The sequence below is a fragment of the Mya arenaria genome, chromosome 11 (genome assembly GCF_026914265.1).
Source record: "Mya arenaria isolate MELC-2E11 chromosome 11, ASM2691426v1".
NCBI lineage: Eukaryota > Metazoa > Mollusca > Bivalvia > Myida > Myidae > Mya > Mya arenaria.
In genome coordinates, this window is record NC_069132.1 from 13,440,592 (window position 1) to 13,459,322 (window position 18,731).

Sequence of the window (18,731 nt, forward strand, 5' to 3'; positions counted from 1 at the left end):
GCATAACACAATGCTTGGCACAAACAATGGCATTTTATACAGTTTTCACATTTTAACGTCTCCTGCTTTGGTACAAAATTAATATTTGATCTGTATGTAGTTGGGCTTTTTTGAACCAAAATGGGAAAAGTGTATCTTTATTGAATCTGCTTGCTCCAACTTTTCTTGTCCAAAATCTGACAAATAAAGATCACATTGGTGTGTCCTAATGACAGGGAAAAGTTAAATGTCTGGTTGTCAAAAAGAAAATGTTCTTGCTATTTTACAGCTTTTGTCTATATTAGATTAAGTGTCATTCTTTTTCTTGTTTTATAGTATACTAGATAAGTATTTACCTAATTGTGCCATAGACTTAGAAATATCAGTGTGCAGTCAATACTATATATGAAAATTAAAGGAGAAAACGACATGATTTTGTGCTATTCAGAACGCTATTAAAGTTCATGATAATGAATAATTGGTAATCAATACATCCATGCATAACAATCGTTTTGAGAATGCTATAGTAAAGAGAAAAGACAAGTAGTGTTTTGCCATTTTCTACAATCATTCAATCGTTTACAACATGAACATATCTCAACAATGATAAGATAAAGTGTGATAAAGCAAACCTGGACCATTATATGAAATCAACAGTGGGAACAGATGTGCTTGTATATATAAAAAATTATATTAATGTATAAAAGATGACTTAAATTTCTGCTGTGTGGCTATCATTTTCTGATATTTATACCATCTAAAAAACTTCATCCAGAATTCAATTTGATACATCACAACTTAAATATGACTATATGATCAACATAATAATGATAAGCTATTACAACAGTTTGATTTCTGATAAGATTATATCTACCATATTGATACATCCATTTAAGTAATCTTACAATCATAGCAGTGTTGCCAATTTTAATCATGAGTGACCTACACAGGAATTTTTAAAGAAAATATTTGCCTACAGGGCCATATATCTGCCCATCTGCCCCTCAAAAAGTTCCTTTAATTCCCCAAACGCAGAATAAAAAATGCCCTAAGGCTAAACTGTTTAAAAAATTAATAACTACGAATTCTTTCAACGGCAGTTAAACAGATATGAATGTTTAAAAGTGCTGCATTATTTTAATAAAAGGTTACAGAATGTAGAATCATTAATGTTTTAAGTTTAAGTTTTAATTCCCCTATTGGTTAAAAATTCCCTTGCCCATGGACTGGTGCCTCTGCCCTGGCCTAATATCATTCCAATAATAGTAGCAAATGTTTTCCTTTATGTTAAAACAAACCTACACTGGTTATTTATCATACACAGCAACATTAATATTTACCAACTTGACTAGATCATCAATAACCTTGAATGATCTGACACTTCCCAGTTTTTACAGGTAAGCCTATCTACTGGTAATACGCCATAAAATATTCCAATCTTAAAACCTGATACAAGATTCATGTCCTGTTACATTTCCTCCATATTGTTTTTTTCCTCCAATATTCAGAATAAAAAAAGCATATCCACACTATGGATGCTTTAAGCAAGATATGCCCAATATATCACTCGTGGATTGTGATAGATGCCCATGTTGTGTTCAGTAAATTGACTTTTCATACCCTGATGATGTTCACATTATGAGACATACAGTTGAGTGTCATTACCAATATTCACAAGTAAAGCCTCCAATAAACCAAGAGTCTATTTGTCCTTTACAGTATTCCAATGAGTTCAATAAAGCCAAGGGTTCACATTAAATCCTGTGTACCACTGATCACTTAATCAGATTTCCAACAGCATCAGAGATCTTATTGCCTCCATTCCCCCTCTAATACAAATACTGCTTTCTTCCACTTGTTTTCTTTCCTTGGATCCTTTACAGCAAACTGCATTCAGTTTACACAGCCATGAAACAGCACTGCCTGTTGACTTCATATATGTATGAACAGAAAGGCAACATTAACATACTTACACAGCATAATTTGATATCATTGTTTTTGGTATTTTTTCCTCCACCACTTAACAAAAAGACAGAAACTGTAGCAATGCTGATGACAATTGGAGAAGAAATCCGGCTCACAAAATCAATATTGTAACTGCAGAAAGCCACTATGGCAGGAGTCTCATTCTGTCATCTTAAACAGTCAAAGTGAATAATCATGACTTGTAGATTATTATCATTGTTTTAATAGTCCACTAACAGTTCTCATCCTCTGAATTAAGTATTGATTGTTATAACATCCTCCTGGTATAAACAAGTAAAACACCACACAATCAAGATAGTGATGATGAATAATATCAGAAACAGGAATTAAGTTTATGATTTTTCTGTTTACAGCGGAAACCCACATAGAAGTTTGTTCAATGTAATCAGTAACAAAACAAGTGGGAAAACATAGATCTGAGCCAATGTAAAGTAAACCACACTCAACACAGATTTTAAATCCTGCAATAATTAAGTTGATAAAATCACATATTTAGAGACAAACTAACTACTGTATACAATCAATAGTATCCCATTTTCCCTGGCTCAAATAACATGATGTAAAACATAGTAAATGTTTAGTTAGCATGTGAAACTGTCATAAAGCTCTAGACTAAAACATGTCTTCATAACAGTTATCTAATAACTTTACATCCTAAAATGATCTTGCAACAAGCAATGTTTTACTAACTTTGATCAAAACAATGTATATTTAAAGAACCTTTTCAGTATAAGTATGCTACCTGGAAGTTGGATTTGTTATTGATTCCAGATGCTTAAGTATCGTTTTAAAGGAAACTTCCTGAAAAAAAGCCTCAACATGTTTTTGCATTGCCATAACATCATGCAGTCAATATTATTATCAATAAGATTATCAGGCCAAAAAGCCCCAGTTTTGTTACTGAAGACTGAAGTCACAATAATAAGAAATGTGTCCATGTCATAACAGCTTTGAGCTGTGAGCAAGACTTGACCATTCAAATGTGTTTATAATCTTATAAATGTATGTCAAAAGTCACTGGTATTCCCAGTGATATTAGTGTTGATTCTAGCCAGGTTTAAAGAAGGCGGATTGCTGCAGAAAAGGGACATGGTGCTAAGGGTGAAAAGGGAACATTGCATCAAGCTGTGAAGATCTTATATTACAAATTTGACAACATATAAAAGAAATGTGTTTAATTGAAGTAGTGGTTTCAACTGACAGAATTAAATTTTGTATGTATTCATATTATATAGTAGGCTTTAAAAAAACAAAGGAAACATTTTATTATCTTAAGCATTCAATTAAAAAACAGGCAGAATGACTTGCAAGCTGGTCTACATTAGGACAGATAGGTGCAACTGAAACAGGGCAAGGTGCAGCATACTCCTATACCTCAAACCCTATAGTGGTATATTTAACAAAAACCTTGCTATTTTAATTTCAACTGGCTGAGTTAAGGCAGTTTAAGTCCACGCAATGCAAGGCGCCTACATCAGTTTCTGAATGTCTTTCTGAAACATTCACTTGCTCTTGATTCACTTCACCCACAGGGGTGGAGTTCTGTGACTAGTATCCAATCAGATTCAACCCCTAAATGTACTTTATTGTTTTGCAAACAGTAACAACAATGAAGCTATATTTGAAGTCTCTAAAGTGTTCAGTGCAATTTTGTAGTACATAAAACATTAACTTTTTAAGTCATTTCTTAACTTAAAAGCAATTGTTGTAATTTCCTAAAATAACCAGAAAAAAACATAAAACATACAGTGTGTATTTTCAATCAAATCAATGACAATAAGTGAGGTCCTTAACTTAGGAAAATGATTTACGTCAAAAAATGGTTTAAGATGTTACATAAATGCCGGCCCAGTTTTCACAAAATCAAGGACCATAACTATTGTTTTACAGCAATTAATGGCAGGTACACAACATTTACTTTCAATGTTGAACACTATCCTTACCCAGTCTTGATTAAGTCTATGCGAAACCCTTTTGAGGATCCATTACAAACATTTTCCACTTCATTTATCACTTAGTAAAAAGCCATAACTGCAAAAAAACGAGCAAAACCTGAACTGATATTTATAAAATATCTTCATGAACTTGAGTCAACATAAAATTGTCATCCTTTGTTTAAATTTCAATGCCTTAAATATGTATTAATAACTGCAGTTTGCAATTCTAGCTTGATACAACATTTTTTTTGTAAATACTTTATATTGTTTCCTTTGCCATTTTCCATCATTTTAAATGTTGGTTACTCATCTTTTATTTGTGAAAACATGTTACATTATTTTGCCATTGTTACTGTCAATGTTTTATTCATCTGTACCACTGAAAAATCATGAATTACCCACTTTCTGATATTGAAATTAAAGAAATATATAATTGCTTAATGTGTCATATGGTTATCTATCATGTTTGTGAGCAGTAAATATAACACATTAATAATGCACTAATTTGTAATCCATACATAATAATGTTATAAACTGAGGAACTAATTTAACCATGCAAAACAATGAAAAAAAAGGGATTTTCCAATAAACATGAATAATTCTTACCAGGGATATTCTAAACATTTTCAAGTGTAAGTGAATTGTTGTTTCATACAGATAATGACATTAACATTAGTAATAACTAGATTCTTAGTATAGTGACATTATGATTCAGACAAAACAAGGGCTGTCACAAAGACAGTGCTCGACTATTTCACCACTTTTAGCCTGAATTTCTAAGTCACATAATAAAGGGCCATGTTGACAATGACAATTATCTTACTTGGTCAGATGAGTAGGTTGGTTTGAGTATAAATTATAGTTTCAATGCAATATATCATGTAGTTGATGAAACATTGACTTCTGCCCGTTAACATGCAAAACCTTAATCAGAATTTCTAAGTAAAATGATAAATGGCCATTACTTGAATAATATCATATATGCAAAATGGAGTTTAATTAAAAGTAAATTGGATCGTTGGAAACTCTTAGTTTCAATGCAATATGAAAAGAAATTACTGAGATATTAACCGGTGTTAAAATGCAAAACATTAACCAGAATGTTGAAGTCGCACAATAAAGAGACATAACTTGAGTGAATGTGTCTAAAGTTTCAATGCAATACATGATGCATTTGCTGAGATATTGATTTAAATGTGCTTACATGCCAAACCTAGTCATTAACCAAATAGTGATGCCAATACCAATGCCAGGGGGAGTAGTATAGCTCTCATATTCTTCGAATAATAGGGCTAAAAAATCATCTTAAACATGACAACATGGAAATTTTGAAACAAAATCAGGAAATATCTATACACCTTTTAAAGATGTGGAATGGGGCTTAAAAAGACAGTAGGGTATTGTGACAGGAGACGCTGACCAAAGATACACTTGTCCCAGTGAAAACAAAGCAAGTCTTTGTATAACATTAAAGGAAGCAGTCATTTTTTGCCACTCAAAGACTTACAGGAAAATGGTAAAATAGGGAAAGTTGTTACAAAAAATATTTGTCTGTCCAAAACATACGATCAAAGTGTCCCATGTCCAGATTGCTTCTGCTCCTTGGATTGATTTTCTTATGTGTTAAAGTATGTCCATTTGTTGATGAAAATCTGATTGCCTTTTAAAGAAACTAGCTCGTTTGTCATGAATTTGTCCCATATGTGTCAAAACACATATTTCACTAGAATTTGCAAAACCTGAACTGATATTTATAAAATATCTTCATGAACTTGAGTCAACATAAAATTGTCATCCTTTGTTTAAATTTCAATGCCTTAAATATGTATTAATAACTGCAGTTTGCAATTCTAGCTTGATACAACATTTTTTTTGTAAATACTTTATATTGTTTCCTTTGCCATTTTCCATCATTTTAAATGTTGGTTACTCATCTTTTATTTGTGAAAACATGTTACATTATTTTGCCATTGTTACTGTCAATGTTTTATTCATCTGTACCACTGAAAAATCATGAATTACCCACTTTCTGATATTGAAATTAAAGAAATATATAATTGCTTAATGTGTCATATGGTTATCTATCATGTTTGTGAGCAGTAAATATAACACATTAATAATGCACTAATTTGTAATCCATACATAATAATGTTATAAACTGAGGAACTAATTTAACCATGCAAAACAATGAAAAAAAAGGGATTTTCCAATAAACATGAATAATTCTTACCAGGGATATTCTAAACATTTTCAAGTGTAAGTGAATTGTTGTTTCATACAGATAATGACATTAACATTAGTAATAACTAGATTCTTAGTATAGTGACATTATGATTCAGACAAAACAAGGGCTGTCACAAAGACAGTGCTCGACTATTTCACCACTTTTAGCCTGAATTTCTAAGTCACATAATAAAGGGCCATGTTGACAATGACAATTATCTTACTTGGTCAGATGAGTAGGTTGGTTTGAGTATAAATTATAGTTTCAATGCAATATATCATGTAGTTGATGAAACATTGACTTCTGCCCGTTAACATGCAAAACCTTAATCAGAATTTCTAAGTAAAATGATAAATGGCCATTACTTGAATAATATCATATATGCAAAATGGAGTTTAATTAAAAGTAAATTGGATCGTTGGAAACTCTTAGTTTCAATGCAATATGAAAAGAAATTACTGAGATATTAACCGGTGTTAAAATGCAAAACATTAACCAGAATGTTGAAGTCGCACAATAAAGAGACATAACTTGAGTGAATGTGTCTAAAGTTTCAATGCAATACATGATGCATTTGCTGAGATATTGATTTAAATGTGCTTACATGCCAAACCTAGTCATTAACCAAATAGTGATGCCAATACCAATGCCAGGGGGAGTAGTATAGCTCTCATATTCTTCGAATAATAGGGCTAAAAAATCATCTTAAACATGACAACATGGAAATTTTGAAACAAAATCAGGAAATATCTATACACCTTTTAAAGATGTGGAATGGGGCTTAAAAAGACAGTAGGGTATTGTGACAGGAGACGCTGACCAAAGATACACTTGTCCCAGTGAAAACAAAGCAAGTCTTTGTATAACATTAAAGGAAGCAGTCATTTTTTGCCACTCAAAGACTTACAGGAAAATGGTAAAATAGGGAAAGTTGTTACAAAAAATATTTGTCTGTCCAAAACATACGATCAAAGTGTCCCATGTCCAGATTGCTTCTGCTCCTTGGATTGATTTTCTTATGTGTTAAAGTATGTCCATTTGTTGATGAAAATCTGATTGCCTTTTAAAGAAACTAGCTCGTTTGTCATGAATTTGTCCCATATGTGTCAAAACACATATTTCACTAGAATTTGCAAAAACTGAAGTAAATTTGTTTACTACTTGGTGAGACTTATCAACCTCATTTTTCTGCTAATTCAGCATTTCAATATTCAAGCTCGGTGTTTCTATGCCTTTGTTTGATGTTGGCCTCACATATTTTTGAAAGTGCCCCCTGTTTTTAAAGTGAGTGCCCTCTGTTTTTAAAGTGAGTGCCCTCTGTTTTTAAAGTGAGTGCCCTCTGTTTTTGAACTGCTAGACTAGGCACTGATTCACCATATGAACAGCCCTCTGGTCAACTATATCTCCATTCCAATAATGGGTCCAACTTTATTTCTCATACTTATTTATAAAATTGCTGCGAATATATACATTCTTTTATCCGTTTATTCATCTATTATTGCGTAGTTTATCTACCTACCGAAACCCCAGAAGATTACAAAATCCAAAGATCATTTGGTGCAAGTAGAAAACCACTATCCATACATGAACATCGGAATAAACTGTAAACATATCACACAATAGAAAGTATAACTAACTAGGGATGGTAATTGCAGGGCAAAATGGTATTGCAATTTATCATTATGCGATATATGGAAATATCTTAGGTAGATACATGTATTGCAATATATCACAAAAGAGATGTCTTTGACATTTATAAATCAATTATTGTTAATATTTTACATACGCCTTTAGGTAATTCAAAACAGTCTTCCCAAAACGTGCCAGTCATCTGGACATGTCCTGCAAATTTTGTGCGGGAAAATGACGGTCCAGATGACCGACATATTTTGAGACGAATAAATAGCGAAAAGTTACATGAATTGAAATGTCTCTAAAACCTGTACGCTGATTATTTGCCTAAGAGGTAGTTAGTCGATCCCATACTGATATTGACGTCACACAACATTGCCAAAAATCATTCATTTCCGATATGCAATCATGATGTTGATTTGGGGGGATAAACGAGTAAATACGATTCACCGGTAACGGCATTTTATTACAACTGTTTTGATCGGTTCTTGGTTTGCAACAAGGTACAATCAAAAATGTCAGCAATCGATATTATTCGTCTACAGTCAAAATTGCGGCGTTTGGTGGAATAACCGGAAGACCGAAAAAACGAAAGCACCTAAATGGCAGCGGTGCTTAAATATTTTTTGCGAGACTTAGTGTATTTATTTTTATTAAACAACACGTCCATGTGTTTATATGTTGTTGTTTTTTTTAATCAAATCAGGAAATCATTAAAACAAGTTTATATTCATTTTTTTTACTCTTTTTGTATACTTTGTAATGACATATTTGTTCGGACAGGCAAATATTTTTGCCGACAGACAAAATCTTTCGAAGTGCCTGTCCGGTGGACAGGCAGAATTTTTACAATTTCGGGATGACTGTTCAAAATAAACTTATCAATCATGAACACTATGAACAATTGAATAAACATTATCATTAAAAAAAGCTGTCGTAAGACAGCTCGCTCTACTGTATATGTTGCTTTGACTTAGATATGAATACTACAATGATACAATGTGTGCCTGCCAAAACAAATAAAAAAAGCAAATTTAAAAATTAAGAGATGCAGCAAGGTGACGAAACCAGGTGAATGACAGAAGAACTTCTGCCTTTGTTGTGAGATTCAGTTTCAACTTTCTTTTTCGATTTTAAGTAACAGTGACCTTGACCCTAGGGGTCCCAAATGCAATTCCATGGAAATCCTGCATAAGCTCTTCCTACCTGTTTGGTCACAATATAGCTCCCCTAACTTATTCAGTACCAAACAGTTATCTACTTTTAGTAACAGTGACCTTGACCTTGACCCTAGGAACCAAAAAACCCAATCCCATAAAACTCTTCCTATATACCAAGTTTGGTCACAATATGTCAACCCTAACAAAAGTTATTCAGTACTGATAATTTTTCTATTTTTAGTAATAGTGACGTTTACCTTGACCATAACTCTCGGGCCCCAAACACAATCCCATGAACGGTCTCTTTAAACTCTTCCTGTTGACTAAATTTGGTCGCAATATGTCAACCCTAACTTAAGTTATTCAGTACCAACCATTTTTCTATTTTTAATAACGGTGACCTAGACCTTTACCTGAGGGGCACCAAACAAATCATATGAAAGGTCTCCATAAACTCTTCCTATTCATCAAGTTTGGTCACAATATGTCAATCCTAAATAAAATTATTTGATATCATAGGTGAAACCTGTTTAAATATACAAATGTGCCTGTTAAAAGCCGAAACAAGAGGGCCATGATGGCCCTAAATCGCTCACCTGAGTAAAAGAGTTTAACCTTCGTTATCAATATAGCTTGTTTCTCAAAGAAAATGGAACAAGAGCTGCCACAGTATGTGACGAATGCCCTCAAATGTTACATTGACCTATGAACAAGAACATGAAAAGTTGATCTTGCCTTTACCTGTCAAATACATAAAAAATACCACCCATACTTGACAGCCTACACTCTTATGTCCTCATATTCAGCATTCCATTGTGAATAAACACTTAGTGTATATTTCACCTTAGAGGTAGGGACATGGGTCTTGCACACGACATGTCATCTTGGTATGTCGAATATATGTGGCAAGTCATTTTAAAGTCTGTCCATACAAGAGAAAGTTACAGCCCAGACACGACAGCCTATACTCCATGTACTTATATGCAGCATTCCATTGTGAATAAACACTAAGTGTGACCTTCAACTTAGAGGTAAGGACACGGGTCTTGCACGCGACACGTAGTCTTGGTATGTGGAACACATTTGGCAAGTTATTTTAAAATATGTCCATACAAGGGAAAGTTACAGCCCGGACACCACAACCTATACTCTATGTCCTTATATGCAGCACTCCATTGTAAATAAACACTAAGTGTGACCTTGACCTTTGTGGTAGGGACACGGGTCTTGCACGCGACACGTCGTCTTGGTATGTGGAACACATGTGGCAAGTTATTTTAAAATCTGTCCATACAAGAGAAAGTTACAGCCCGGACACGACAACCTATACTCTATGTCCTTATATGCAGCACTCCATTGTGAATAAACACTAAGTGTGACCTTGACCTTTGAGGTAGGGACACGGGTCTTGCACGCGACCGTCGTCTTAGTATGTGGAACACATGTGGCAAGTTATTTTAAAATCTGTCCATACAAGGGAAAGTTACAGCCCGGACACGACAACCTGTACTCTATGTCCTTATATGCAGCACTCCATTGTGAATAAACACTAAGTGTGACCTTGACGTTTGAGGTAGGGACACGGGTCTTGCACGCGACACGTCGTCTTGGTATGTGGTACACATGTGGCAAGTTATTTTAAAATCTGTCCATACAAGAGAAAGTTACAGCCCGGACACGACAACCTATACTCTATGTCCTTATATGCAGCACTCCATTGTGAATAAACACTAAGTGTGACCTTGACCTTTGAGGTAGGGACACGAGTCTTGCACGCCACACGTCGTCTTGGTATGTGGAACACATGTGGCAAGTTATTTTTAAATCTGTCCATACAAGGGAAAGTTACAGAGCCGGACGGACGGACGGACCGTGCGATTTTAATATGCCCACCTTCGGGGGCATAAAAAGAATCAGTCCCGAAACTTCAATTCTATAAACAGTAGGGATGGCAACGAGGACCAGAGTACTCAATCAATCATCAGAGTACCCGAGTACCGAATCACTACTACTCAAGTACTCGAAAGAAAGACATATTGTTTTATAAAATTCACCAAATACACAATTTACAGACTTAAGTATCAGATCTGGCGCATTTCCAAGAAGACAATTTACGGTCCCTCAAATCCACGCTGGGTACACAATTGATCCTAATCAATTAATTGACAGTTGTTGTCTGAGTTGCAAACTGTCAAAAAAGGGCCCTTATTTGCAAATAGCACTGATGTCAATTAGCAAAGTTTTGATAGCAGTACATTTCCTCCGAATTGTTTTGTTTAAGAGTTTTCACCAAAACAATGGACGTTGACGAGCGAATTAGTACCGACCGCTACGAGCAATGATTCCTGAATGGGCGTATTTTTTGCAATGATCACAATTGATTGGTTGATATCTTAATTCAGGAATTATGCCTATTAATGAGGTAAACAACAATATTTCAGTATGAAAAACTGGCATTTTAAATACTACTTTGTAGTCCTAGTAAACAACTAAACAAATTTATAAATAATTTTCGTTCATTGTAATTCTGAATGTTGTTTATTATTGAGTGTAGTCTCGATCATCTAGATGCTCGAATATGATCTGAGTTTTACATTCCATTTAAATTGTAGTATATATGTATGTATAAAATGAAATGAACAGGACAAATTAAGAGCATGAAACAACATTTGTTTTCTTTTTATTGACTTTTCTGTTAAGGTACATAATGACAGTCTTATTTAAAGATGAAAATGGCCGATATTACGACCAACGCCCAAAGTCCAGGAACTATACATGTATGTACACAGACATCCCTCCCAAACCCAACCCATTCACCAACAAGCCTTCAGAAAACCCTGGCAGAAACACTGGTGTTACCCGTAGCAACTGTAGAAAAAGGCCTCCAGTATTTTTTATTTTGTTTTTCGATGGAAAAATCTAAATATTAGTGAAACAATCAATAGATTATAACATCAGAACTAAAGAACAATTTGCCAAATTAAATGAAATTTTATTTGTAATATATAAGTATTTTATCAACATTTTTTCAGCATGTTTTTGTACTCATAGTCATATTTTTGTTCTTAAATATTTTAGTACTAAGTGATGATAAAATTTCAGATGCTGCCAGACCGTATGACAGACACCTTTCTCAAAATCTCAAGATGACTTAACAAATTACAGACATTACGAACCATGGACATTACGGACCAGACATAACGGACCATATTTTGGGACATTACGGACCATATTTGGGGACATAACGGAGCATCTAGAGAAACATAACGGATCATGATTTACAATGTTATGTCACTATTGATTACTGTTTATGGCAGTGTACACCTACAGAAAATAAGCCTAAAGTAAATTTCTTTTTAATAAAATAACCTGTAAAATAATAATGTCCTTGATGAAGGAATTGTGAAACTACTACAGTTAAAAAAATGTAAGAAAACAAAGAAATATTTACTTGTCAACATCCTTTGAGTTGTAAATCCCCCGTACCTCTGAGCCATATAAAATAATTCTTAACAACAGGTTCATCAAACAAAGAAAGTTTTGTTTTAATATCTATATTGACAAGAATAAATATAGATAATAAATGGTTATATATATATGCTTTCAAAGCTTGTTCATTTAAAGTATTTATCACCAGTGTAATGGAACTTAATTCCTTAAGCTTTATATAGGTAACAGAATTCACTGACAATTTCAATAACATCACCATTAATAGACCAATTGAATGTAAAAATGTTTTTCTTTTCTTAAATACACATAATTTAGTTTTATTTACATTTATCTTTAAACCCTATTTGCATGAATATTGATATATAGTGGCTAGTTGTAATTGTAAACTTTCTGCACTGGTATTGAATAACACAATATTTCGTCAGCAAATTATAGTAGCATAAATATTATAAGCAAGAGTAAGTCTTCTTCCGTAAGTCTTCCTACCTTTTTCTACTAAATTTGAGAACAAAACAAAAAGTGTACCAGTGAATCAATTGCTTTAATAAATACACATTATACTGACAACATTTAATCAGTAATCAGTAATCATCGAAGTGTGAAAACCCATCTTGATGGCGCACTTTCACTATCGTCAATTAAAACAGATATGACATGCCAGAGTTTATTTCAGAAAGCAATCAAGCATATAAGAATATATAAATCTACACATTCACAAATGTACAATAGTTAAAACAAATGTAAAATTATAAATAATTTCCCGTGATGTCCGCAAATATGGTATCCCGGAACAACCTGTTTTCGACCGCCTAAGGATTATTTAAATTTCAATCATAAATAAATGATAATAAAAGATAAATGTTTGTGTGTACCATTTATAAAGCAATCATTCATCTACGAAAACAAAAATAAAAATCTCTTTCAATCATCTGTTGTTTACATTTTGCATCCAAAATGGCTGTAAGTAAATGTTTACATATATACCATACAGTCACTTTATAGTTACTTATCACCACAAGAGGGGAAAAGGAATGCATCATCCCTTCTAATGGCTTTCACATGGGTACAAAATGATAAATTCACCCATTATGAACCCTGGTATCACTGGCCCAACTCTGAATCAGCACCCAGTCTTCGTCGTAACTGGGTTGCCCAAAGCCCGGGACAAGAAAATACCATTTCGGACAAGTCAAAATTCCCAGGTGGTTGCCCTAATGGGCAAGTGCATTTTTCCGAAATTTAAATCCCTCATTTTTCCGAAATTTAAATCCCTCATTTTTCATAATTTATTCAACAACAATTCTCAAATCCTGAATTAACTTTCTAAATATTGGCTTTCGTATATTCGGTTTTGATGCACAGAAATCGTAAATGACCCAAAATTGATGCATCATAAATTTAAAGTATGTGTCAGTTTTGACCCAGGAGAATTTCAGTGTAAGAGTCGGTATCATCTGAAAGATTAGCCTCAATGCATGATCTGAATTTAATCTGCAAGAGCCTGAAGTGACAAGTGATTATTGATCTGGAATCTGATCTGTGACCATGTTAATTAGCAGCACTCAAACTCAATAACGAAATATTAAGTCCGCCCATTATGCAAATTAACGGACACCTTCCGCTTTTTCGCTAAGTACGATGATTTTGAAAAACAACAATGCTAAGATCTATTTTGTTAATTTATTTTAAGTTATCTCGGGTTAATTATCTTATAAGTTTTTAATGTGTGACAGAAAAATAAACATTTTTGTAGCACATGGTCTAAAAAGTCTGGGAAACAGGTGCACGCTAGCTTCCTGTCAATTTTAATGAAAGTGAAAGAAGAACTGCGTCAATCATTGTCAGTGTTAACGTTACAGTTAAGTTCTATAACAAAACAGTATTGTTTAACAGTTATGGTAATGCCATTTATGAAAAATACAATGTTGCAATATTGGCAATAGGACAGTTGAATGTTTTTGTCTACTTCCGGGAAAAAAGAAAAACGTTAAAGTGAAACTGAAAGTAAAAGTAAGAAAGATGTTGTTGCAACTAAACAATCGCTGGTGCATATTGGAATTTAACAAGGATGCATTGGGTTACATAACGAACATGAATTAAATAAATAATAAGTTCGTCAGAGTCAGAACATATTTTTCCAAGTTTTGACTCTGGGATATTTTTAACCATCTAAGAAAAGGAAATAAGACAAGGTATATATTCTATTAAAAGTACTATTGATTATTTTTCGTCGTGCTTGAGATTTTTACAGAATTAACCGTGGATCAAATACAGCAGATCTTTATAAAACACTGGAAATTGTTATTATTTATTAAGTTATTGAAACGATTTAATGAAGTATAGATTATTATGCCTGCACGACACATGGACGCTCATTAATGAAATACTTCTTTCGATCGTGGTTTTGTTACTAAAGGATGAATTTTAAGTATTTTGATGATTCTGATGAGGATGAGAGATGACTGAAGACTTTGTTTTCAATTTGCTGTTATCCTTGAGGGAATAAATTAACACTACAATTTGATTTTCGTTGTGTTTTTTAAAAAACTATTTTGGGCAAGTAAAACTATTTTGGGGCAAGTGGTTTTCTTCAGTTACTTGCCAAAAAAAACAAGTGCTGAAAAAAATTTAAGGCAAAGACTGAGCATCTTATGACCTGCCTAGGCTGCAATATGTATAATTTTATGATAACTGAGAGCCCAGTTATAATTCAATATAGTTACCTGTACATAAATTCCATTAATTTTAGAATAAGCAATATAACATATTTTGATGCACTTTTTATGTTGTGCACAATACTTAGAAAACGATAGGGCACAGGTTTTAGGCTCTGGTAGATACGTAAAATCTGGTAAACAAAAACGACACCATTCAAAAAAAGTATTTAACACGTGAAATCATTCTAAATGAATGGTTTAATTTGGCATTAATTAAAAATGACTAATTGGTGTTGTTTCAAGTACAAATGAAGTTTTAAAACACTGGCATTCCCATTCTGTTTCAAATGAAGTTTTCTGACAGTTCTACTGTAATGATTGTATGTATGTATGTATGTATTTCTTTAGACCTTGCGGTCAAGGATAACCCGTGAATGTGCAAGCACTTATTTCCAACGGGGTCCTTTGTTTTTGCTGAAGGGACAGCACGCTAAAGTGACAGTGGTTGGGTGGGATACAAGGAAGTCCGGGTGTGAAACCCTAGCTCTTTTTCGAAGAGACATGTACGTGCTCAGTGTAAAGCACGTACCCCAAGGGGTACAACTTTCCTGAGTTAAACCAGTACTGAGTACACCACTTTTCCAAGCACTACCCTTTAAATGCCGAGCGCCAGGCAAGGGAGCTACTTGTACCAACTTTTAACGCCTTTTGGTATGACGCGGCAAGGGATCGAACCCACGACCTCCCGCTCCGTAGGCGGACTATTAACCACTGGGCCACGGAGACGGTTAACAATTGGAGCTTATTTTTACGTGAAGTGACACAAAACAGAAGTGTTTTACCTATTTTCAGGGGGCGGTCGAAAATAGATTGTGGTAGAAAACAGGTTGTTCCGGGATACATTATAAAGTTTAAACAACCTGCAAGTAAAATTATAAATCATGGTCGGTAATGACCCATATATTGTATGTTATAATGTTTAAAAAAAAACTGAGTAAAATTATAAATCATGGTCTGTAATGTCCTGAACTATAGTCTGTAATGTCCAGAACTATGGTCTGTTATGTCTGGTCTGTAATGTCCATGGTCTGTAAAGTCTGTGACCCGACTTAACTACAACTTATACTTACCAGTCTAGACAACAACTTTAATGACACTGTCCAGCCAGGTAGGAGGGTGTTATTTATTATTTTTTAGTATGTACAATATACATCATGTCAATTTCTAAAGTTTACATTTATTCAGACGGAGCGTCCATCAAACAGTTTTTACGACCTTATGAATATTGATAAATTTTATTAACCACCCTGTCAGTATTTTCGGCGAATTCTGAAGCATCGCTAATTTTGCATGCAATCATTGTTAATACTTCGTCTAAATTCAGTAAATTGCATTAGTTTTTAAGATTAAGATTAATTATACTAGGTAAGAGCAATTATGTTAGTGGAAACGTACCATATCGACCTGCATTTCGATGCTGTTTCCGGGATCACACTTGTTTTCATCGTTTGTCGCCATTTTCGTAGGGATGCATGTTGAAAGTTTCGCATTAAGGGTCAACGATTGAAACAATCTGAATAAAATACACCCTCAATAAAATCACATTTTAAAAGTTTATTCGTATGTTGTAGAAAATGAATATGTCGACTTAGATATCAGCAATAAATTCGCAGCTAATAATCTTATTTATTGCAGCAGTCAATGTTTTCTTCATCCCTTGGTGCAATCTTCTTCACGTTGACCTCCCTTTACATATAAAAACAAAAACAATATGAGACCAATTATTGCTCCCAGACACCACATTTCACGTGTCAGCAAAAGGTGATTATTTTTCAAATATGCCGATCCAAAGGTTCAATCAACATGCTGATAAAAGCTTAAACTGAACAAAGAGATATTTAATTATAAATAAGTTTTGCCCTATGGCAATGCGTCTCGCATATGCAGTATATTTACAAAAATGTTTATTGCGTGATTCCATGCGGACACGGCTCGAATGCGCATGCGGATGATAATGACGACACGTATGTACTAGTAAATCTGTGTTCACGCACGCAGATTTCGGACTTCGGATGCATGGGATGCAGACGACACATAGCATACCGCTCTTTAGGCCTCTTCTTATTTCTTATGAACATACCAGGCTCGGGCCTTAAGCTTTGCTGAAAGTTGGCCATGTTAAAATGCACCAAAGACGCATTAAAATATACATTGGCACTATGTTGAAGAGTGATGTGTAATGTGGCTGATTCTACGGGGAAATGTCAAACATGGGCCAATGCGAAAACCTACCAAAGATTCGCGGGGCAAAAATGAGCCAAATGCCGGGGCGAAAATGTAACATATAATAATGCATAACATTTTCACCCCGACAAGCATTGTCGCATTTAATTGTGTCAAGTGGCAGAGCAATAGAAGAAAATGCGACTATGCGAAAGGGCGAAAATGCGACTATGCAAAATGGCGAAAATGCGGCAATGCAAAATGGCGAAAATGCGGCGATGCAAATTTATCTGATAAATCAGTTGCTAATTGGTTAGTTTTGTGCATTGTTTAAATACTAGATTTCAACCATTTCATTGTTTGTACATTATTAGTCCCAGCTAAATGTAAACATTTTAATCGAATGAATTCGTTCTCCCAATGAACCATTCCTGTTGACAATATTTTGATAAACAATAGTAACCGAATATACCGTGTTATGGAAGATAGTTCATTGAACGGCAAATTTAATATGCTGCAAGAAGAAAATAGAAAAACAACATCATCGACGACCCTAAACTGATAAAGGACTTTAAGAAGTATAGTGGCGAGATCGTCAACATTTTTGTCAGGGTGTTTGTGGATCATAAACACAATTTTGTATATAAACAAGACACACATTGTTTAGGCGTCATTGACACTAAACGAGAGACACATTGCTGAGGCGTCATTGACACTAACCGAGAAACACACAGTTGGGGCGTCATTGACACAAAACGAGAGGCACATTAATTGTTGAGGCGTCATTGACACTAAACGAGAGACACACTGTTGGGTCGTCATTGACACAAAACGGGAGGCACATTGTTGGGGCGTCATTGACACTAAACGAGAGGCACACGGTTGGGACGTCATTGACACTTAACGGGAGGCACACTGTTGGGGCCGAACTGACAATAAACGGAAAACACACTGTTGGGGCTTCATTGACACTAAACGGGAGGCACATTGTTGGGGCGTCATTGACACTAAATGGGAGGCACATTGTTGGGGCGTCATTGACACTAAACGGGAGGCACATTGTTGGGGCGTCATTGACATTAAACGGGAGGCACATTGTTGGGGCGTCATTGACATTAAACGGGAGGCACATTGTTGGAGCGTCATTGACACTAAACGATAGACACACTGTTGGGTCGTCATTGACACAAAACGGGAGGCACATTGCTGGGGCGTCATTGACACTAAACGGGAGGCACACTGTTGGGACGTCATTGACACTAAACGAGAGGCACACTGTTGGGACCTCATTGACACTAAACGGGAGGCACATTATTGGGGCGTCATTGACATTAAACGGGAGGCACACTGTTGGGGCGTCATTGACATTAAACGGGAGGCACATTGTTGGGGCGTCATTGACATTAAACGGGAGGCACATTGTTGGGGCGTCATTGACATTAAACGGGAGGCACATTGTTGGGGCGTCATTGACATTAAACGG

General features: G+C 34.7%; 1 protein-coding gene across 3 annotated transcripts in view; it reads right to left on the minus strand.

Annotated features, from left to right (window-relative positions):
* Positions 1–16,678, minus strand: part of LOC128208793 (serine-rich adhesin for platelets-like) — a 28,976-nt gene extending 12,298 nt beyond the window's left edge. For 2 of the 3 annotated variants that reach the window (XM_052912391.1, XM_052912389.1), the window contains exon 1: positions 16,481–16,678. In XM_052912391.1, the coding sequence (XP_052768351.1) occupies positions 16,481–16,543 (63 nt within the window). In that variant the 5' untranslated portion in view covers positions 16,544–16,678. Of the gene's footprint in view, positions 1–4,508; positions 4,559–16,480 lie in introns of those variants that run through there. The other variant, XM_052912390.1, reaches the window with a different exon arrangement.
* Positions 16,679–18,731: the final 2,053 nt, after the last annotated feature.